Source organism: Malania oleifera, chromosome 1 (assembly GCF_029873635.1).
Source record: "Malania oleifera isolate guangnan ecotype guangnan chromosome 1, ASM2987363v1, whole genome shotgun sequence".
NCBI lineage: Eukaryota > Viridiplantae > Streptophyta > Magnoliopsida > Santalales > Ximeniaceae > Malania > Malania oleifera.
In genome coordinates this window covers 7,722,731-7,747,769 of record NC_080417.1, presented here as the reverse complement: position 1 = coordinate 7,747,769, position 25,039 = coordinate 7,722,731, and the positions used below count along the sequence as shown (strand labels likewise).

At 38.2% G+C, this 25,039-nt stretch overlaps 1 protein-coding gene across 10 annotated transcripts in view; it reads right to left on the bottom strand.

Annotated features, from left to right (window-relative positions):
* Positions 1-3,451: 3,451 nt before the first annotated feature.
* Positions 3,452-25,039, bottom strand: part of LOC131144677 (transcription factor bHLH74-like) — a 34,331-nt gene continuing 12,743 nt past the window's right edge. Inside the window, exons 5-8 of one of the 10 annotated variants that reach the window (XM_058093490.1) lie at positions 4,468-4,539; positions 4,225-4,368; positions 4,056-4,150; positions 3,452-3,966 (exon numbers count right to left, since the gene is read on the bottom strand). In XM_058093490.1, the coding sequence (XP_057949473.1) occupies positions 4,088-4,150; positions 4,225-4,368; positions 4,468-4,539 (279 nt within the window). In that variant the 3' untranslated portion in view covers positions 3,452-3,966; positions 4,056-4,087. Of the gene's footprint in view, positions 3,967-4,055; positions 4,151-4,224; positions 4,405-4,467; positions 4,540-25,039 lie in introns of those variants that run through there. The other 9 variants (XM_058093462.1, XM_058093480.1, XM_058093471.1 and 6 more) reach the window with 9 other exon arrangements.

The window sequence follows — 25,039 nt, the reverse complement described above, 5'->3', positions numbered from 1 at the left end:
ACTATATAAATATATTAGCTAGCATTACTTTTATTGACGCAAACTTTTTCTTTTAAATTTAACAAGTCTACATTTTCATCATTTTTTTTTTCTTCGTATGGTTACAATTTTACATATAGTTTCCTAGTTGCTCTCGATTGAGTGGCTTGTAATTCTAATGTTCATGATACAATTCTTGAATTTCAATAAAATAATAATTATATGGTAGAAGATAGAGTCTAGAGGGTGTAGGTAGTCTAAAAAATTATATATAAGTAACTTGGAGGACCATTAAGAAGCTAACAGTTATAATGTAACCGGCGGATTATAGAAAGTTTAAGGTCCTATTTGGAACTCGAAAAATATTAGAAAAAGGAAAGAAAAATATTAAAATTTCATTTTTCATAATTTTTAATCATATTAAGAAAATTTATTTTTAAATGTATTTTATATAAATGGAAAATATAATAGAAAATGAAACAAAATTTTTCTTGGAAAAAGAAAGGAAAATAAGTAGGAAATTCATTTTCTACTATATTTTCTCTTTAATTTGAGGTAAAAAAATGTTCTAATATGACTAAAAATTAAAAAAAAATAAAAATAAAATGTTAAAGATCTGTAAAATTAAAATTTTTGTTCAATATAATTTGTATTTTATTTCTCAGTTTCCTTGACAATCGAAAAAAAAAAAGTGAAATCCTTTTTATTTCTATTCATTTCTCTAATATTTTCCAAATTTCAAATAGGCCGTAAAAACTTCATATACTCTAAAATGATATTATAAAATGACTAGTAGTTACGAGTAATTTAAAAATGTAATTGTAAGGAAACCGAACATGCAAGTGACATGCTTCGGAATCTTATTTTGTAATTTGAATAACTTAAATATCATTTAAAACTTTTTAATTCCTCAAAGATGTCCAATAAAAGTTTATGATTTAAATTTTTTCTCTTGTAAAAAAAATGTGACTGTGAAGTGTGAAGTGTCCATGGGCCTTATATAGAATGGGCAACAGCCACGTGGCTCTCAACTGGGTTGGGGCCCATTTATACGAAAAATGGTCCCATGACGCAGCAGGATTCGACCCGGATTCCTCTGCTGCCTGGGGCGGAGCAAGGGGGGACCCAACATGCGCTCCTACGAACCAACACACTGTTGGGAAGCCCAGCAAGGGCCGAAAAGGCCCACTGAAAGCGAAAGGCTCTTGGTCCATTGGACCAAGGCGGGCCCATGAGGTTCGAGTGGCGCAATTTGGTGGGCCTTTGGGCTTAAATTAGCGAGGCCCAAGCCGCAAAGTGACGGGTCCATTAGACAATTTAATATCTTCTCTTCAGATGATAGGGTATTTGGTCCAAATTTGGCCTGTATCGTAGATGTGACACATAAAAGTAAGTACTGTAGATCATTTTTGTATTTTTTTTTTAAAATAATTTAAAAATAAAATAAAATACCATTTTAAAAATTCAAATCAATTAAAATTAAATTATTATTGATGAACAATAAATTTAACATTTGAAAAATATATACTAATCTTATGTTTAGAGAAGCCTGAATTTGAATTTGCATACTTGCACAAATCCATCTAAATTCAAATTCAAAATCCGAAATCTATGTTCCCGAACGCGAGTTAATATATAAATATAAGTTAAAATTCAAATATACACACGAACTCAAATTTAACACTCAAAACCAAGTCGAAAAAATGATTAAGACTTGTTCAAATTCGATATTCAAATGACTTAAAATATAAGCTAAAATTTAAGCATACACATGGATTCAAATTTAATATTCAAATCAGTCATAAGCAAATGATTAAGACTTGTTCAAGTTCGATGTCAAGCGGATCAAATCCAACACAAATAAAGGATTAAGGCTTGTGTAATTTTGAAAAACAACACTTCACTTGTTTATGAAGTGCATAAATAAATAAAAGACCTAATTAGAGTATGCAATGAAGAAAGAATTAGAGCAAGAAAATATGATGGGAGTGATGAACCCAAAAGGCAACAGTCTGCCCATGCAAACCAGCAGCGTGGACCGTGGAGAGACAAGCTGATTTTCAGCACTGGCTTTGGGGCTTTGTGCAGTGGTGGGATTATGGTCGGCAATCCACTTTCCTTAGGGTTTGTTTGGATGGCGATTTACGAGTGAAGCACAGACACACATCACACCTTTTCTCCCACAATAAATAGAAAGCAGAGAAAATGGAATGTCCAAAAAGGTTGATGACCCTTTATGCGTATTGCATATATATATATATATATATATATATAGACCTTATTTGTTTGTGATGAAGACATGCTAGCCCACTCCATCCCCTAAAGCTAACCATCAAGTGTCTCTTTGCTTTTTTGTTATGGTATGTGTTGGTTTGGTGAAAGGAATGTCCAAAAATAATGCTTGTCAAGCTGCTCGACACCTCAAATAATGGGGTTTGTCAAACAATTGTCAGCCACATTCGCCATCTGATTTTTAATTTAGTCAACCACTTCAAAAGAAAAAGAAAGAACCCTGATTATATAGGTTGGAATAAGTTGACACTTGCATATTGTTATTCTAATTTTAATACTGTAATTATAATTATTCCTCATTATTTGAATAAGTCGATAAAACCTGATACAAGAGTTATTAAAATCGAGATGGGTGTCTAAGAGGTTAAGAGGGTTGGGTCACATAAGATTGGATCGAGGACACTTGGGAAAGCAAGTTTACACTTCGTTTGAGAGCATGAATTTCAAAACCTTATATTTGAATTTTATGGTGATTTTGAAAAGGGATAAGAGTTGCATAAAAGTAGTTTTCCTCCTAAGAATGATGGGACTTAATCTGGGCAAATAGACCATTGGGAGCAGACGATAAATAAGAATCATTATATTGATATGCGTAAACAGAGTCATTCATTTGACTTGAAGACAGACAAGAGAGTAAGAATAGTTATAATAATGCTATGTTTGCTTTGTGAAATGAAATGAAACATTAACAAAAAAAATATTGAAAATTTGAATGGGAGCAAAATATAAAGAAGGATCACTATATCCATATGCATAAGCAACAAATGAGTCATCCATTTGACTTACAGACAAACGGCTAGAGTAAGAAAAGTTATAATAATATCTTGTTCGATTTGTAGAATGAAATGGAAAGAGAATGAAAAGAAATTGATGGAAGAATATGATAAATTCAATTTCATTCTATTACGAAGCATACAGTAACAATACACACCCAATAAAAAAGTCTCATGGAGTTGCAGCAGAGGAATTCAAGTGTTATTTCTCAATTGTCCACTAGTGGACTGTCTAATTGACCAACTGAGAATCACGCAACGAACCAATTAGGTGCCATTTGCGTGGGTTGTGACCTGAAAAGAAGTAAATCACATAAAGAGAATATCAAAGACAGATTCGAGATTATCTCTTGTTGGTCAAACATGCACTATTTTATTTGATGTTCAGCATTCAACAAGACAACAAATATTCAAGATCAGATTATCCTTCCACTATAAATTTAATTTAATTATCAGAAACCATCTACTTGTTTAAGAACAAATATAATCATAAGGCTTACATAACCAGATTCCACGTTCCAACTTTCTGCAATAAAGAATGAAAAAAAGAGAACCCCATCACCGTAATTTGATCTTGGTGCCTAGAAAAAATAAAAATAAAAAATAAAAAATGGGACAACAAAGCTTCAAAAAAAGCTAGCTGCTCTAAAACATCATGGTAATCTTTCCCAGTCAGTCGCTGCCCATGCTCTGCTGGACTAACATATTCGCATTCAACAATTAACCTCCCAAACTTTGAAGTACAAAGGCTCACGAGAGCTCTGCAGCATTGCGACTGTAAGAATCCTTTTCCTCATCTTTCTCTCTTTTCGGTGATTAATGAATATTTTTGTTTAATCTGCAGTCAATTAAGAAAAGCTTCATCCGTTAGATAGGATATTCCCTTGATCTATCCAAGATTACAGCTCTTGCTTCATGCAACCTGTGAAATGTTCCGAAGTATCAATGTTATTAGAAAAACAAGTCTAAGAAAGGGAAAAAAAACAAAAAATTTAGAGAAGGGTTCTCAACTCCACATTTGAGCTTTTGAATGCACGTCATGGTCAGTTAGGGATAAAGCTCATTTGGCAGATACCATGGACCTCATCTTCCCATATGCTCGGCATCTGAAAGTAAATTTATCACATCAAAGCTCTGATGAAAGGTTGGAAGTAGGAAAATAAGGAGGCTTTAAGCTTACCATAGGCATGGCAGTTGACTGAGGATCTGAACTCTGGTTAACTGGCAGAGCTCCCTGAAAAGTTACTTGTGGGATGGAACAAGTGGAGGTCATTCCTGAATCAAGCCCTGGGATAGCTGCACTGCAGCCTCGTGAATGATGAATCTGCATATGAAGGATGTAACATATAGTCCAAAAGGACTAATATAAATGGAAGCAGGGTCAAATGTAAATTCTTTTCTATCATTAAACTGGTTAGCTTACATCTTTTGATAGAACTCGTTCTATATCAATGCACATTTCAGGGTAGACCATGGCGAGTTTCATAGACAGAAACTGCAAGAACAAAGCAAGTGCATCTTTCACATTATATTCCTAATGTACAACAACATTAGGGGAAATTAATGTATCAAACTAACAAATCAACTTAAACTTCTCTATCCAAGGTTAATAGTGTTAAGGGGGAAAACAAAAGCAACAGGACTTGGAGGGCTTCCTCTTTTTAATTTAAAAATCTTTATTACTTAATTATTTCTTGTCTTTCCACGAGGAGGAGGGAGGGGGGGGGGGGGGGGGGTGGAAAGAAGACCTCAATTCAAGGTTACATTGTAATTGATCAGCTTTTACAAGTCCTCATAAAATTATTTGACGTCCATATTAGACATTGCCCCTGTACCTACAGTCATATATTTGGATTAAGAGTTCCAAATTTATAATGGATTTCTAAACCCCAAAACAAGTGTACAATGTATGCACACAAGTAGCATACATTTTTGGATTAACTTATGCGTACACTCATAATATACAGGCATATATACGTTCATGTGTTTGGGTTAATCCCAAAACAAGTATATATTCATAATGTACATATATGTTATGTTGGAAGAATCAGTCTCTTAGCATGAACCAATAAATATTGACGCAAAACATTTTCTTTTACATCTCTTTGGAACACATGACAGATGCCTCTCTTTCTTTGAAGGGAGTATTTGCTTTGGGAATTGGGTGATTCACTTTGTGACCACACATCAATACAGTATTTACGTGGTTCGGCAATTTTTGCCTACGTCTTCGGAGTTGCAGAGATTTCACTATTATCAGGAAGAAAATACAGAGAGTGCGGCGGTACAATACTCTCTCTCGCTCTCTCACGAAGTGTGACGGCTTAACCTAATCACCCAAAAATAATCGTTTTATATGCTGTGCACAGGGTTTTGAAGGGGCTACAAAAAGGACCTTATGGCCCAATCCTTTGTTCCATGGACTACGCCTTAGGATAGAAATCTCTCATTAAAGAAAAGTCGGGTCATCATCCAGATCGAACACAACTAGGCTCCACAAAGCCCAACAAGGGTGAGAGCTAGAACACAATCTATAAAATTCATATTTTGGTGAAGCATTTGCTTGAGTTCTCTTCATTTAACATGCTGAGTTCCTTTTTATCATATGGCAATGTTTGTGCAATGAATAGACAATGTAGCAGAATGATGATGACTGAGCCCTAGTCTCAATTGCATGTGCTTATTTTGGGCATATTTCATGTGTATCTTAATGTCGCAAATAAATAAATTTAAATAAAGTAATGTCTGTAAAAACTATGATTGCTGAGTTGTGCACTGGTGAAAAGTTGAATGGACATCACAAATACATAATGTTCTAAATGAGTAAAGAGACTATTGAGTTTGACCAACTCAATGATCACAGCTGAAGATGGCGACACTAACAAGAGTACAGATAAGGCAAATTATGATGCTTAGGTAAAGAAAGGTTGTAGTGCAAGCTACGTTGTGTTAAGTTCAAGACAAAATGATGCAAGACCGATTAATGCAAGAGAGGAACTGCAGAAAATAAGAGAAATATATGAAAATAAACAGGAAAGTAAAAGAGAACAAAAAACCCAACTAAAGCAGAAATGCTCAATATTCCAATCAGCCCTTCATGGTTACACATCAAGCCTTTATATAGACTTCCTCCTAATACTAAATGAGTAAAGATTGAAGGAATTTACTACCAAATATTACTTCATGAAGCAAAATCAAACCACTAACAAATACACCATCACATAATTGTCAAATATTGAATCATAAAACCCTAGATATTCATGAAGATCCTATATTATGTCAATGCCTACAGTAGACATGAAATTATTGCTATGTGTGATCCCATTAATTCCGTCATGTCAAGAAAACTTCCCACTGCCAAGGAAAGGCGAATGTATTGCTTCAATAGATAAAGATGTAGACGATGCAGCTCACCCTTGGTAACCCATGGAGAGTCGGAAGCAGGGTAATTTGTCCACCTCACAAGGTATTGTCTCTACTCTACTTGAATAGATGCAACATGTTCATTTTTATAGGATGCTCTCAACACAATCAGAAGAGAACAAAAGAGATTGAAACACTAGATTTGAAACTGATGGAGAAACCACTCCAGAAGATCTGCATCCACAACAAGGCTCAAAGCTGCCTTGGTATGGGGTTAAGTCCTCAGCATTGAAAATAGGACTAATGCTCAAATTGGATGGCAGTTCAAGTACCAAAACATTAGGGCCCTAATGATAAAAAATGTGAAAAGGAGCAGAATGAACATATAACTACTTAAAAGACTGCTTCAGATAATGTTTAGGACAAATATGCAGCATCAGTCACTCTCACTTAATTCGACAAGCCTACACCGAGCATCACCAGCTAGCTTATATTGTGCAGTTTTTATAGCAATATTTTGTTAATATGAGCCTCAAAGTCACATACATGTTGGGAAAAGACTTGGCTAACACAGATGGGCAGGCATCAGGGAACAGTAAGAGAAGGTCAATCGGGTGGCAAGAGAAATAACCGTGGACAATTTCAAAAGGACTCATTCCAGTAGATAAATTCACAGAATTATCGTACACAAATTCTGCAGTAGGTAACAACAAAACGTGGGTTCCAGTCTTATCCCCTAATATGCACCAAAGTCATCCAAACTATGATTAACCACCTAAAGTTTGGCCATCAATTTGAGGATGAAAAGTAGTTGAAAACTTTAGCTGGGTGCCAAACGATTTCCACAAGTTCTTCCATAAATATCTAACAAATTTCACATTTGTGAGATAAACTATTGACCATGGAGCCAAATAATTTCATGACGAAAGAGCTTGCCTATGTGTGACACCTCACTGTTTTACTACATGGAATGAGATGGGCCACTTTTGATACCAATTGACCACCACAAGAATGGAATCATGACCCCAACATTTTTAGGCAACCCTAGAGTCCATACTAAGATCCTTCCAAGGTGTGTAAGGAAGTGGAAGAGGAGTATATAGGCCAGTGTAATACTTTCTAGCCTTGGCTAAGTGGAAAGTGTGACACTGGGATAAGACCCTAGCAACATCTTTCTTCATGGGACGATAGAACTTATCTTCAAGCAGAACAGTGGTTTTATACCTACCAAAATAGCCAACAAGACAGCATGCATGCAACTCCCAAACCAAAGTCACATAGGGAAGTGCAAGGAAACAACCATCCCTAATGACAAGATCAATATAAGCATGGAAATTATCACTTTACAACAAAATCAAGACAAGAAGTGTACTCATTCTGTATATGCTTGAAGCCCAATGTGTGAACATTATTGGGTGCAAAAGAGCTACAACTCAAGTAAGAGCGTTAGTGGGCTTATTATCCCTACTAGCATCATGCCTAAGAACAAAATAGTATTCTTGGAGAAAATTCAACCCATTTACTGTGTCAGGCACTATGATTCTTTTGTGAGTGTAGATACTTGAGGGCTAGGTTATTATAATGTATGACAAACTCTTGGGGTAGCAAATAATACCTCTACTACCTAAATGCTTGTATCAAAGCAAAGAACTCTTTCTCATATGTAGCATATTTCAATTTTGCATCATTTAATTTCTCACTAAAGTAGGCCTGACCCCCTTTCTTTCTTTCTTTCTTTCTTTCTTTCTTTCCTTTTCTTTTTTGGGATAAGAAAAGGGTTACCTTCTTGACTTGACAATCTGCCAAAACCTATTCCAAATGCATCACAATTTTCAAGAAACCTAGAAGACTTACAGAAGTTTTGATGCGATAAAATAGGCACCTTAGACATCTAAGATTCATCTCCTTGAAAGTTTGAGGAGCGGTCGTAGACCAATAAACTCCCCTTTCTTTCAAATAATTAGCGATGGGAGCCATGATGGTGCTCAAGTTCCAAATGAACTGCCTGCGCAAGGTGGCTAGCCCATAAAAGCTATGCACATAAGAAATTGATTTGGGCTCTAGCTCATCCAAGATAGTTTTCACCTTCTAAGGATCAGCGCCAATACCTAGTGCTGACACAACATTACATACGACAACAACCCGAGTTTGAATGAAGGAATATTTCTTTAAGGTCAACATACACCTTGGCAAGACCAGAGAGTAATGAGAACTGCACAAGGATGGTCCAAGTGTTCTGATCTAGATTTGACTCTGGATCAAGATGTCATCAAAATAGGCAAGAACTTACCGACAAAGGGACAAAGTAATTGTGTCACAATTCTCACATAAACGTACTAGTTGCATTAGACAACTCAAAAGGAATGACAAGCCACTTCACTCATCCGAGCTTGTATTCTAATTAGGTGATAGCTGCTACATAGATACAATTTCAAGTAGACCCTATAATCCACTAACTGATTTAATATATCATCCAGCCTAGCATGTGATTTTGTTGACGGCTTGATTATCGACGCACATTCTCCATGTGCAATCCTTTTTTTTTTTTTTTTGGAGCCAAAAGAGTTCAGACGACACAAGGACTAAGACTAGGTTGTCATGGACGTGCAGATATCCAAGGCCAAAAGGAATCACCCTTGACTTGATCTGCCTAAAGTAATGGAGTCATGCCCGTGCGGCGACAAGACTACACCAAGTCATGCCCATCTGTACTCATCCTCATCCATGGAAAAACTCAAATGTCTAACCCAGTAGTCAAATCTAAGGCATGAAAGCACTTAACCCCAACTAAGGTTGTCGGCTAAGGAAGCATGACTCAAGCAGTCAGGGAGTTAAAACTCACATTCACTCTCATTCCCATAGCAGAATCCTCGTGCTGAGTACCTCTCACTTACTACCCACTAGTTGAAGCTAAAGGAAGTGACACTATACACAACTTGAGCAAGACAAAAAAAGAATTAACACCCCTCGATAGTCCAATTGATTATGAGATGACACCGACAAAGAGTATAGTCGACAATCAAGAAAGGTGAACATCAAAGACTCTGAGCTGAGAGTATTGTGTGACCTCATTCTCAAATGGATCATCCATGGGACTCCTAGTTCCACACAAAAGCCCAAGACACCCCTTGACACCCCTTGAGGATGTCACGAGTCTGCCCTTGAGCTCTCCTCAGGGAGCTCACTTAGTACCCAAATAAGATAAGGGGGGAGTTAGGCTGCACACTTAGTGTTCCCCAAAAGTAATGTCGCCGAAGCATTCTCATTCACGTTGACCACCAAGAATCTAATGATTATATATTTTAGAATGCACCATTAGTACTATTCGGATCAACCACAACGTCATAGAGACATACCGAATCCATCCCAATGAAACCTCCATGGTCAAATCCATGTTAACCAAAGTTCGCTCCAAGTCAAAATCATCCACCAAAACCATAAGTCAAGATCACAAGACCGAAACATCTTTCCCCCACTCCATATTATCAATGTCCTTATTGGCTAACATGTATGATATGATTTCTAGAAACAAAGTAAGAGGCTTTAGAACAAACCCACTTTGAAGACCCATCTCTTCAAAAACACTTTGACTCATTTTTTGATCCCACAGTAGGGTTGAACAAAATCTGATATGAAAATGATTGTGAAATACATCTCTCAAAAAAAGGGCTTCATCCCAACACAGATCAAAATCGAATTCATCTTTCCTTCGATGACCACATTTTGATCTTTGATTTCATTCAGGATTTCTCACATGTAAGACCACAACTCAACCATAAGCCAATAGCCATCCAACATACCACCAGTTTTGAAGAATTGCAAACACTTCCCAGAAATCAAACTCACTAATCCTATATACAGATCCATATTTCATTCTTCTCTATCAAACTCAAACTTTTACTAAACTGAACTTCTTTTATGAGCTGAAACACCAAGGCAAAATCCTTCCAAGAGTCGATCTCACTTTAGGAACCAACTAAAACTCATCACAATTCGAGCCCAAGGAGCAACCAACACAAAAACTCATTCTGATCATGATTCCCTAATAACCCAGTTCCAACACACGAATCTGGTACCATCTTCTGAAGGTTGATACAACTTTCTTCACGCAGCAAGAGGGTGACATTCTAAAACACTATCTATCCCATAGATCATACCAATGACTTCTCTGTTTCTCAATAATTGTAAAGGAGGTTCCGACACCCAAATACAACCCCAAGGTTACATTTCAAGGATAGTCTCCATCTTGAAGGCTCTCCAAGTTTGATTATCCCACGACTTCCTAGTTAACCAACCAAGTAATTATCAAAGTACAATACCAACATTCCATTTCCAAAGTGAGCCCCCGCCTAGGAGTCTTTCAAGACACCTCCAAAGATGAGTCCACACTCTACAGTCTCTTCAAATATAATCAATCTCAAAATCAAGAGTTACCCTATCTAACAAGACATCCAAGCTTGTTTCTGGCATTCCATTCCAAAGGTGAATACCAAACCACGACTCTTATGAGACGCAACTCCAAGGATGATCCACACCCTAGAATCACAAAACTCGAACAATATCAACATCCAAGGTTCAAAACCCAAGTTCCTCATGGCATGCCCAATATGCTCATGAATCCCATAATTTTGAAGTTAACTATCCTATCTAACATCTAACCACAAGATAAACACTCAAGAACTTCCTCGAATCCTCAAGGCTCAAGCTCATATCATACTTCAAGTGACAATCTTCAGTATTGTTACAAATCTTCCATGTCCTTAGAAATCCAAAGCTCATCCCAGCCCGAATCTCAAGACCCACATTTCCTTGTCCTTTGACAAACTAGTCTTAACCATGGTTCATCGTGGCTAAGTTTTTTATATCACTACCCACAAGCATTCTCACACTCAAACTAAAGCTTTCATTTGACAGACTTAACCTCTAGCTCAATTGGTTGGAGCGAACTTGCACAACAACAACGACAAAGACCCTCTAGTCATCATGGCTTATGTGCTTGCTGGCAATACGGCTCACATGCCCTCTAACAAATCACATCAAAAAAATCAACTGAGCAACACTCCTGGTTCCATTCGAGTCCATAACCCATTGGTATATGTCACCATTGTGACCAACATAGAGCTACACCTGTATGGCTTGAGGACTCTTTGTCCAGGGCTCTCACAACTCATTCTTTCCCATAGATACAAGGATGTGACCTCTCTTTATGAGTTAGAACAACCCAAGTTTAGTGAAAGACATCCTTGGCCAAACTCCTATAATCATCCTCTTCCATCAAATCCAAGAGTATTATCACCTTTGCCTATAGAACGAAGACACCACAAAGTCTCAATGAAGAAACATCCGAGCTCCAATGCCAACTACAATAGGACAATTCCCAAAGTGTGGTCTCAATACTTGCCTCAAGGGCACAAGGTATTCACATCTTAGTTTCCACAATCAAATCTAATCCCTTATCAAGGCTACAAGGCACAATCAAGCATCCTGATATTCACAAGATAGTTAACTAAAGGTCAACCACAACAATTCACATGACAAGATGGGCGCACGAGACCAACACCTACTCAAAGGTAACTTGATCCTTCCCCCACTCAATGTCACAAACTTGACAATTGGGAAGATGCCCACAGTCAAGGTCTTAAATTTTGATTTCGACTCAAATTTTGAAGCTCCAAAAGTACGAAAATTTCGATGGAAATTTCCATTTCGATGTCAATTTTGATTTTGATTTGAAAAAATAATGGAAATTAGTAGTAAAGCATGGAATTCTTTGTGAAACTTTAAAAATGGTTAACAAACATAATAATATAAGTCTTAGGACTAATATATTACAAATTAAATACATCTATGCTTTGTATGAGGTGGAAAAGTTGTAAAATAGCATGAATATCAAACATATTTGCAAGATAATGTACATTAAAAAAAATTCAGTTACTATAAATGGAATTCATAAATCATTTAAATATTATTTATTATACAAATAATGATAATTTAGACATGAATGGTTAAATAAAATGTTACTGTAAGTTTAGTTTTTCATATAATTTCAAAAGCACTTGTAATAATATTTTGTTTCGATAAAATAAATAAAATAAATTAAGATAGAAATTTCACGTCACTCCTAAATTTCTCATTTGAATTTTGACGAAATTTCATCGTATAGTTAAAATTTCGACAAGTTTCGCTAAAATTTTGAGATTTTGATAAATTTTGGATGCTTCGTTGAGATTTTGATGAAAATTGATTGCCATTTCGATTTCAAGGGTGATGGAAATCGAAATTTTCGACGGAAATTTCGACAATTTTATTGAGATTTAAGACCATGCCCATAGGATCCATATTATTTTATTTCTCAAATGAGAGACCCACTTTGATACCAACTGTCACAGACATGTAGATCTCCAAGACCAAAAGGAATCACCCTCACCTTGATCTACCCAAAGTGATGGAGTCACACGTGTGCAGTGACAAGACTACACCAAGTCTTGCCCAGCCATACTCATCCTCAACCACGAAAACACTTAAATGTCTAACTCAGTAGTCAAGACCCATGGTTCAAAGCCCTTGACCCAACCAAGGTTGTAGTTGAGGACCCATGACTCAAACGGTAAGGGAGTTAAACTCACATTCCTCCATAACTCTCATCCCCACAGCACAATCCTCTTGTTAGAGTACGTATCACTTACCATCCACTAGTTGGAGCTAAGGGAAGTGACACCATACACTACTTGAGCAAGATAGATGAAGGATTAACACCCCTTAATAGTTCAATTGGTTCTAAGATGACAATGAGCAACAATATAGTTGATGATCAAGAAGGGCGAACATCAAAGCCCCCAAGCTAAGAGTGGCATGCAACCTAATTCTCAAATGAATTGTTCATGAAGCTCTCAATCCCATATGGAAGCCCAAGACACCCCTTGAGGATCTTAAGAGCCTACCCCCTGAGCTCTCCATAGGGTGCGTACTTAGTACTCAATAGCATACTAAGGGGTGTAGGCTGCTCACTTGTTCCCTCAAAAGTAATATCTTCGAAACATTCTCATTCACATAGGAGTAACCACTAGGGGTCTAATGATCATACATCTTAAGATCGAGAATGCCACCATAAGTACTATCTGGATCAACCACAATGTCATAGAGACATATTGAATCCATTCTTATGATAGCTCCATAGTCAAATCCATGTTAACCAAAGTTCCCTCCAAGTTAAACTCATACGCCAAAATCATGAGTCACAGTCGCAAAACTCGACCATGACATTAGGCATAATGTGGTCCTTCTTTAAACAATCCTTTGATTTGTTTTGACACACTCCCTATAGTTCAACTTATAATTTGGGAGATTTGGTAAGTCGGATTGATAATAGAGTCAATCGCATGTTAATTGTCTCATAGAGGAGGCAACTTTGCGCTTCCTCCGATGTGACATATTGAAATCCACTCAGCAGTTTGGTAATTTCACGTGGTTGTGGCTTGCTAGAGTCAAAATTAACCCCGCTTTTTGGTGCTAATGCCAACACCAATTTTGATTATTATCCCTCCTATCCAAGTTCCTTGTGGGTAGATGTGGCACCCTTTTGTGCTAGACAATGTGGAGGTATTCCTAGAGTCAACAATTTTGTCAATGGGTTTAGTAGGTCGCAAGGTTATTGTCCCATTGCCATGTTTAAACATAAGTTCTCTCATCCAAAGTTATAGGCATTAACATTGTAGAACTGGGGATGGCCAAGTAATATACTTGCTCCCATCATGGTTAAAACATCGCATAATATTTTAGCAAAGTATGCACCTATCCAAAGAGGTACCTAAAACACTCAAAAATTGGGAAGGAAGTCTTATCTACCCAAGCAAATTCAGACGAGGGTGAGGTGGGGCTTGAGATTCAATTTCTTAAAAGGATTAGCTTGACACTACATTCATAGCACTACCCCCATCGATGACAAGCTTGGAAAACTCCATGCTTAAGATAAAAATAGAACATACAATGTGCTTCCATACTCAAGTCTAGGGCAGCCACACTATACACCTCATATGGCCGCCCTATACACCTCGTAACATTAAGACAAGCACTAGGGTCCTTGTCCTCATCCTCTTGCCCAAGTTTAGGTGGGTCTACAAGTCCATAGATGTAGCTATTTTCTTGGGGTTCCTCATCCTCTAGTTTTATGGTCAGGGTATGCTTGGGACATTGGGTTGCCACGTATCCCTTGGCATGGCAACGATGACACTTAATGGACACATTAAGTATTTGTGTGTGACTAGAGTTGGCTACCCCTAGAAGTGGAGGGTTGTCAGTTGAAACTTTGACTAGCTAGTGGAGATGAGGGATTAGGATAGTATGAGTTCTTTGGGCCTACAGAAGCAAGCGGTGTCTATGGGCCCACAACCCTATTAAAAGTGACTAATCTAGGTTGAATAGTAATTCCTACCTAGGGAGTGCCTCTGTTGTGCAAATTAATGCGCATCGGAAACAAATGATTTTACAACGCAACAATCAACAATGAAATATACAAAAAAACACAATCACGCAGATTATATAAAAGCAATAAAACAATGACACGAAGAATTACATGGTTCGGAAATGCCTACATCCACGGAAGAAAATAACAGTGATTTTTCACTATCCTATGTCAAAAGACATATGGATTAGAACATACAACATGTATATATAACCCTCCTAGAGGTTTTCCCCCCAAAACCCAACGTATACAACTTCCCAATTCAAAATTTGAAAACCAGCGTTGAGTAATTGAGCAAAACCGTCGACGGTTTCAATCATACCGTCGACGGTTTGAAGCAGAGACTAAACAATCAATGTAACATTGCATCACAGTCGACTGTTTCTTCAGAACCTAACAAAACCGTAGTCCTAAATACCAGCTTCTCTGTTTTCAACCATGTTTCCTTTCGCACATATGTTCCACTCAACATATGAGCCACATATTACAACAATCTCCACCTTGGCGAATATACTCCCCTTAGGAGAAAACCGAAAACATAACCCATTGCTCCACCTGGGACAATAGGTTGGGACCGCCTCCTGTCTAGCAACTGAAGCCTTAAACAAGTCCAAACAATGCTTGAACTTATCCATGGTAACAGGCTTCATTAATACATCCGGTGCATTCTCAAAAGTGTGAACTTTCTCAAGTACAAGTTCACCTGAAGAAACCAACTCCCGGATCCTAGGAAACATCACATCTATACGCTTGGTTCTCGCATGATACACTTGGTTCTTGGCCAAATAGATGACACTCTTATTGTCACAACGCAGTTGAACTCCACCTTACTGTATACCCAACTCCTTGACTAAACCTGTAAGCCACAATGCTTCCTTGGCAACTTCGGGAACTGTCATATACTTCGACTCAGTTATTGATAATGCAACCAACGATTGTACCATGGACCTCCAACAAATAGGCCCTCCCACAAAGGTGAACACATACCCAGTTGTAGACCTCCTATCATCCAGATCCCCTGCATAATCTGCATCCACATATCCCACAACTGACGGATCACTCTGTTGCCTGCCAAACACGATGCCATAACGAGAAGTACCTTGTAAGTATCTGAAAATCCACTTAATTGCATCCCAATGCTATCTACTTGGATTTGAAAGAAACTTACCACACTAACAACTTGTGCCAGGTATGGTCTTGTACATACCGTAACATACATTAAACAACCCACTGGATTAGCATAGTGGACCTTTGACATGTCACAGATATCATCATCCATCTTTGGACACTAAGCGGTAGACAATTTCAAATGATTCGCTAATGGTGTACTTACCTATTTTGCATTAACCATGCTAAACTTGTTCAGCACCTTCTTCACATAGCTATCATGAGATAACAACAATCTTCCTACAGCTCTTTCCCTGCGAATCTCCATCCTAAGAATTTTCTTGGCTGCACCCAAATCTTTCATGTCAATCTCTTTATTTAACAGAGTCTTCAGCTAATTTACCTCAGTCACATCTTTCGCAGCAATCAGCAAGTCATCAACATAAAGCAACAGAAAAATGAGAAACCCATCATCAAGACTCTTTACATGCATGCAACAATCATACTCAGACCTCTTATAGCCTATTCGGATCATGTAGGAGTCTAAACGTTCGTACCACTGCCTTGGAGATTGCTTCAACTTGTAAAGTGACTTCCTCAGTTTACAAACCAAAGGCTCCTGTCTAGGTTGGCTAAACCCTTCTGGTTGTGCCATATAAATCAGCTTCTCCAAATCACCATGGAAAACGCTGTCTTTACGTCCATTTGCTCCAAATGCATATCGTAATGCGCCACCAATCCCAACACTACCCTGATGGAAGTGTGTCTGACCATAGCGGAGAAGATTTCATCATAATCAACTCCTTTCTTCTGTGAGTAACCCCTTGCTACTAACTGAGCCTTGAGCTTTTCTCCTTCCTTTTCTGATACCGCTTCCTTCTTCCTATACACCCACTTGCATCCTATCGCCCTCTTCCATTCTGGAAGTTCTACCAATTCCCACATCTAGTTCTTATGCAATGACTCCATCTCCTCCATCATAGTACCCATCCATCTACTTTTCTATTGACTGTGCATCGCCTCTTGAAAAGTAGTTAGATCCTTGCAACTGGTAATGAGAGCATAAGACACCAAATCATCAAATCCATACCTGGGCGGTAGCCTAATAGTGCATCTAGGTATGGGTATATCAATACTATGATCCTACTGGTTTCCCGAGCTAGAACTCCATGCATTCTGAACACTGTCATCACTGCCTTGAGTCTTTAACTCCACCTGCACCACATGCTCATTTTTGCTCCAGTTTTCTGGCACCTGTTTCTCTTAATCTTCCTCCTAAGTACGCTTCACCATGGCTTTCTCATTAAAAACCAAGTCTCTACTTATCACCACCTTGTTTGTCATTGGATCCCACAACTTGAACCCTTTCACACCTTTCTAATACCCTATAAAAATGCAACATCTAGACTTTGCAACAAATTTTGATCTCTCCTCACTAGAAATGTGCACATAAGCTGGACAACCAAATACTTTCATATTGGAGTAGTCTACCGCATTACCTGTCCACACCTCCTCTGCAACTTTTTCCTCTAGTGATGCCCTTGGTGATCGGTTAACCAAGAAACATGCAACTCACTGCCTCGGCCAAGAAGTTCTTCGCAAGCCTTGCATATTCAACCTAAGACACCGAGCCCTTCCAGCTAGAGTTCGGTTCATCCTTTCTGCCACACCATTTTGTTGTGGTGTCCGGCGTACTGTAAGATGTCTCCTTATGCCATGCTACTCGCAAAACTCCATGAACCTCGAATCAACGTACTCGGTTCCATTGTCTGACCTGAGGCATTTAATTTTCCTCCCGATCAGATTTTCCACCTCAGCTTTCCACAATTTAAACTTGTCAGACGTCTTGAACTTATGCCACATGAACTACACCTAGGCCTTTCGTGAGTAATCATCGATGAAACTCATGAAGTACATATGTCCACCACGTGATGCTACCCTCACCGGCCCCCAAACAGCCGAATGAATGTAGTCAAGAATACCCTCCGTATTGTGAGTGGCTATTTTGAACTGCACCTTGTTTTGCTTCCCAAGAACACAATACTTGCAGAAATTCAGCCTGCATGTTTTGACACTCTTTAAAAGATTCCTCTTATGAAGTTCCTTTATCCCATGCTCACCCATATGCCCTAACCGCATATGCCACAAAACAGTATTATCTAACTCGAAATATGCAACTGCAGCTCCACCTACAACTATAGTACCCAGCAGTACATAGATATTTCCTGCTAACTTCTGCCCCTTCATTACTGTTAGAACGCCTTAACACACCTTCATCACCAATCCAAAGTGCCCAATGAAATTAAATTCTTCCGTATATCCGGTATGTGCCTTACATCATATAATGTTCTCACAACAACATCAAACATTTTAATTCTTATGTTTCCTATTCCAACAATTTTGCATAAAACATCATTTCTCATCAGAACAAAACCAGAATTAACTGACTTGTTGGTGCTGAACCATTCTTTATTTGGTGTCATATGATAAGAGCACGCCGAATAGGATCCAAGAATCCGTGAGATGATCTGACCCCGATGAAACAGAAAGCATAGCACCATCACTGCTCTCTGAGTCTCCTTCAACTACATTCGCCGATTTTGAAGAACCCTCTTGATTTTTTGCATTCCCTTTCTTCCTTTCCGGATACTACGGTTTTATACGCCCCTTTTTCTTGTACTTAAAGCACCTTATGTCCTTTTTCTTGGACTATGACCGAAACTTATTATTACTCGATCTGTTCCAAAACTTGCATTTCCCACGTTCCTAGTTGCCCTTCACCACAAGCCCTTCACCTTGTGAAATCTCATCGCTGACCTTCTTTCTTTGATGAAAACCCAGCAGAGCGCTTGTTACCTCTTCCAAATTCAAGGTTTCTTTGCCCCATGTTAGAGTCGTAACCAGATTTTCATACATATGAGACACAGGTAGGGAATTCAATAGCATCAACGCCTTGTCTTCCTCCTCAAACTTCATATCAACCTGCATCAAATCACTTATAATCTGATTGAATACATTGACATGTTGGTTCAAATCTGAACCCTCCGCCATGTTAAGTCAACACAACTTTTGCTTAAGATACAACTTGTCCATTAAAGATTTGGACATATACCGACTTTCAAGTTCTGCCAAACAGCCGCAAGAGATTCCTCATCCATGACGTGATACAACATGTCATTAGCCAGACAAAGCCTGATAGTTGCCACAACCTTCGCTTCCAATTCCTTCCAACTTGTTTCATCCATGCCTTCCGGTTGACCTCCGTATAATGCCTTCACCATGCCCTGCTGCACTAACAGATCTTTAACCCTTCTCTGTCATAGTCTGAAGTTTCCCGTTCTATCGAACTTAACAACATTGAACTTTGTAGAAGAAATTTCAAAAGTCATTATAACCTAATGCTCTGATACCAATTTGTTGTGCAAATTAATGCGCAACGGATACAAACGATCTTAAAACGCAACAACCAACAGTGAAATATACAAAAAAACACAATCACACAAATTATATGAAAGCAATAAAACAATGACAAGCCCCCGGTCATAAGCTTAGGTTGTAAGGACTTATCCCAGAAGGCCGCTTGCAACGGTGGATCTAGGGTTCAAACCTTACCGCTTGCAACGCACATCCAGATTTACCTCCTACATGTTGACTGTGGGCACAACTGGCATAGGCATGGGATTAGTCTGGTGCGTAAGTCCAGGACACCCGACGTATCCAAAAAATAAAAAAAATAAAACAATGACAAAGAATTACGTGGTTCGGCAATGCCTACATCCATGGAAGCAAACGACAGTGATTTTTCACTATCTTCTGTCAAAAGACATATGGATTACAACATGTATATATATCCCTCCCGGAGGTTTTCCCCCCGAAACCCAACCTATACAACTTCCCAATTCAAAATTTGAAAACCAGCGCTTAGTAACCGAGCAAAACCGTTGACGATTTTAGTCATACTGCCGACGATTCGAAGCCAAGACCAAACAGTCAATGTAACACTGCATAACAGTCAGCTGTTTCTTCAGAACCTGACAAAACCGTCGACGGTTTAGTCCTGCAGACTAACTTCTCTGTTTTTAACCATGTGTTCTTTAGTACATGTGTTCCACTCAACATATGAGCCACATATTACAACAGACTCCTTTATGCAGAATTCTTATGATATCTCTCCAACTCTAAAACCTTATAATAGGCTACTCTAAGGATTCAAGAAAGTTTTAAGGAAACCTTTCTCTTCAACTCATTCCTTTACACAATAACAAATTTAGATACAATGTTCATAGAGTCACAAGGAATGCCATAACCAACATCAAGCCCTCAAAATGAGTCATATGATATCCACACTAATATTATACCATTGTTCTAGCAACTGGCTTCTATAATAGGTAGGGACATATTTTTCACACAATCTACTCCTCATCTCCTTCCATTGAACTATGGTGGCCAACATGTTTGCTCTAAGTCACGTTGAATTGTTTGCAAATATCACTTAGTAGAGCTAGTAAGTTTCATCTTAGAAAATTGGAGGTGGGACGCATCACTCATATCATACCACTTAAAGTAGTCCTCTAACTCTTGTAGCCAATCTAAGAATACGGTGTGGTCAAAACTACCATCATACAACGGTACATCAACTTTAAATTTCTTGGCAATGACATTATTGTACTCATGCCTTGGTTGAACCTAAGCATAAGCTGTTGGTTGAGATCTAGTAGTCCTATCAAGTCCATCAACAATTCTTGTGAAAGAACCAGGAAGCTTGTCCCATGTGGACTCTAATATCCTCAGAGACTCTAGGTGAAGAAACAGGCAATAAGGCCTTTCATGTTAATCCATTATGATGTTTGGGGTCCTAGTCAAGTTGTGTCAAAGTTGAGTTTCCAATATTTTGTAACTTTTGTAGATGATTGTTCAAAGATGACCTAACTTTTTTATTTAATAAGGCTTAATTGAATTATTTCATATCTTTTGTGCTTTTTATTCAAAAAATAAAATTCAACATAATTGCTTGTTTAGAAACTTTATAATATGATAATGCTAAGCAATACCTCCATACCCAATTTACTAACCATATGACTAAGTTTGGCATGATTTATTAGTTATCTTGTGCCACACTTCACAACAAAATGGAGATGCAGAGAGAAAAAATGGACATATTCTTGAAATTTCTCGTACCCTACTATATCATATGAACCTAAAGTGTTTTGGAATGATATTGTGCTCACTGTCTGTCTCGTATCAACAGACGGTCATTCTTTATTTGTGAGGGTAAAATTCCTTGCTCTGCTCTTTCAAAATGCTCCTTTATTCTTTTTACCTCTTTGTCTATTTGGGTGTGTGTCTATTGTTTATCAGTTAACCCTAGGGGTGGAAAAGTTTAATCCTTATGCTATAAAATGTATTTTTTTAGGCTACTCATGCACTAAAAAGGGATATCGCTGTGCTCCTACCTTGCATCAGTTTTTCGTTTCCATCAATGTTACCTTTTTTTGAGTCTATACCATACTATTTTAATTTATTAAGCCCTCCTAAATTCGATGAGTCTCTTCCTCAACCTAGCCTTCCAAGCTCTAGCTTATTATCTCTATCAATCATCCACCTACATCTTCATCTAGTTTGAATCCTTTTTGTCCCCTCATTCATCTTAATTAGACACATGACAACGACTTAAGAGAGGAGAGCCTCCTCCAATTTCCTTGCTTGATGATTCCATTTCCTAAGATGTTGATCTTCCTATAACTATCTAGAAAGCTAAACACACCTGAATATAACATTCAATCTTTAATCTTGTTTGCTATGATTTTTTGGCACCCTCATATTATTGTTTTGTTACTAATCCATCTTTTGTTTCTTTTCCAAAATTTGTTTCTAAAGTCTTCTCCCATTCTAGATAGAGTCCAATGGCTGAAAAGATGAATGCCTTAGAGAATAGTGACACTTAGGAACTCGCATCTCTTCCTCTTAGTAAGTCTGTAATTGGTTGTTGGGTGAATACTATGAAAGTCAATCATGATGGCTTCATGGCTCGTTTGAAGGTCCAACTTGTTGCTAAAGGATATCATCAGGTGCATAGTTTGGATTATTCTAGCACATTCTCCTAGGTTGCTAAAACTGCCTTGGTTTGTTTGTTTCATCCCCTTATATACCACCTATTGTTTTTTTTTTTTTGGATTAAGCACCGGGTTTCCACGTGACTAATCCCACGCCCCTTGAAGCCGACCCCACAACTCCAAAGAGAGGTAAATTTTAGGAATCCAAGGGTGGAAACGAACCCGAGAGGGACCTATTGTTGGCCTCTACATTAGTTAGATGTGAAGAATGCTTGATCATGAGAAGGTCTATATGGAGTAACTAGCTAGGTTTGTTGCCATGGGGGGGAGGGGAGGGGGTAAGGATTAGTGTGTTGGCTTAAGAAGTCCTTGTATGGTCTAAAGCAATCTCCCATAGCATGATTTGATCAATTTTAGTATAGTATTACTTAAGTTTGTTCTCCAATAGTGATAAGTAGATCACTCAACATTTTAGTGTCATGTTGCTTCTGTAGCATCCTGCTTGTTGCGTGTGTGGATTATATGATAATTGGCAATAATGATCAAAGTATCTAGAACCTGAAGCATTTTCTACAAACTAAATTTTAGACTTAAGATTTAGGGCCATTGAAAGACTTCTAGGGTAGAAAAGTATCTAGATGACTAGATGTTGTATGTATGGGGACTGTTTTGACACATTTAAGGCAAACCTTCATGTGCTGCCAATGTAGCCACCACTGACTTCACACCTTTGGGGGCAGCCAATGTAGCCACCACCGACTCCTCACCTTTGGGGTCGAGTGGGGGGCAACATATAATCTCTATGTTAGAGAAAGAGTATTATAAGTTCCAGCATTATCAAGCGTCACAACAAGCTTCTCTTCCTATTGCATCTTTTGCCCAATAAGGTAAGCACATAGTATGCATGTCATCCAATACTTCTTGTCCTACTCCTTGGGTCATAAACTCCGCTGCCATTGATCATATCACAGGTATACCTAGCCTTTTCTCCACTCCTCAATATCCTGCAAATTTAACTTGTGTTGCTCTTACTGATGGATCCAATACTACAGTCAAGGGAATTGGGACTATAAATTCTACTTCTATTTCTCTTCCTTCAGTTTTTTATATTCCCAAATTTCCTTTCAATCTTATGTCCGTTAGCAAAATTACTAAATCCATGAATTGTTCAGTGACATTCTTCCCTGATTCAGTGGCTATTCAGGATTTGAAGATGAGGAAGACAATTGGCGGAAGGCATCAAGCTGGTGGACTCTATCACTTTAAGTTGCTATCTCCTTCTACCACCTACACTACTGCTACCACACCTTTCCAAATTCATTGTCGCTTGGGTAATCGTTCATTGGAAAAGTTAAAATGTCTTGTTCTTAGTTTGAGCTCTGTAGCTAGTCTCAATTGTGAGTCATGTCAATTGGGAAAGCACCATTGTGTTTCTTTCGCTTCTTGAGTCAATAAACGAGCTACAAGTCCTTTTATGTTAGTTCAGTCAGATGTACGGGGTCCTAGAAGGGTCGTGTCCAAGTTGGGTTTTCGGTACTTTGTAACCTTTGTGGATGATTATTCAAGAATGACTTGGTTATATTTAATAAAAGATCGTTGTAATTTATTTCATGTATTTTGTGCCATTTTGTTCTGAAATAAAGACTCAATTTGGTTTGCCAGTTTGAATACTTCGAAGTGATAATACTAAAGAGTTTTTCAGTGCACAATTCACTACTTATATGGCTCAGTTCAATATTGTTCATCAATTATCTTGTGCCCAAACTCCTCAACGAAAGGGGGTTTCAGAGCGGAAAAATAAACACCTTGAAATCACTCGCACTTTACTTTATCAAATGCATGTACCTAAAGTGTTTTGGAGTGATGCTATATGTATTGCTTGCTATCTTATCAACAGAAATGCCATCCTCTGTTCTTAGTGGTAAAATTCCCTACTCCATTCCCTTTCCTAATTCACCTTTATTTTCTCTTCCTTCTCATATATTTGGGTGTTTTTCCTTTGTTCATCAACTAACTCCTAGGGTGGATAAGTTGGATCCTCATGCTATAAAATGTGTCTTTCTAGGCTAATTGTATACTCAAAAGGGATATCATTTTTATAGTCCTATGCTGCAACGCTTCTTTGATTCTGCCAATGTTACCTCCTTTGACTCTACACCTCACTATACGCAGTCCTTGAGCACTTCTGAGCTCAATGAGCCTTTTCCTTTGCCTAATCTTTCAGATTCTACATTTATATCCTTGCCCAACTAACCATCTAAGTCTCCATGTAGTTCGAGTCCTTCTCATCGTCTTGATCATCCTAATTTGTAGGTGTATTCGTGACGGCAGCTTCAAGGAAGAGAATCTCCTCTAGCTTCTACTATCACGCCTTCGGTTTCCTTGTCTGGTGATCATACTTCCTATGATGTCGATCTTCCTATTGCTGTTCGGAAAGGTAAATGCACATGTACTCAACACCCCATTTCCAACTATGTTTTTTATGACTCCTTATCACCCTCTTATTATTGTTTTGTCACTGTTTTGTCATCTACTACCCTTCCTAAATCTATTTCAGAAGCCTTAGTCCATTTAGGATGGAGGGATGCTATGGTTGAAAAGTTGAATGCTTTAGATGACAATGGTACTTGAGACTTGGTACATCTTCCTCCTGACAAGTCTGTGGTTGGTTGTTGTTGGATTTACACTATGAAAGTCAACCCTAGTGGCTCTATGGCTCGTCTTGTTGCTAAGGGATACACTCAGGTTTATGGTCTGGATTATTCTAATATTTTTTTTTTCAATTGTCAAACTTACATCAGCGCATCTCTTCATCTCCTTGGCTACTAGTTGTCACTAGCATTTGCATCAATAAGATGTAAAAAATTCCTTCTTGCATGGTGACCTTGAGGAGGAGGTTTATACAGAGCAACCACCAAGGTTTGTTGCTCAGGGAGAGTCGGGCTTAGTGTGTCAGCTCAAGAAGGCTTTATATGTGTTAAAATCCCAATCCCAAGTATCATTGTAAATAA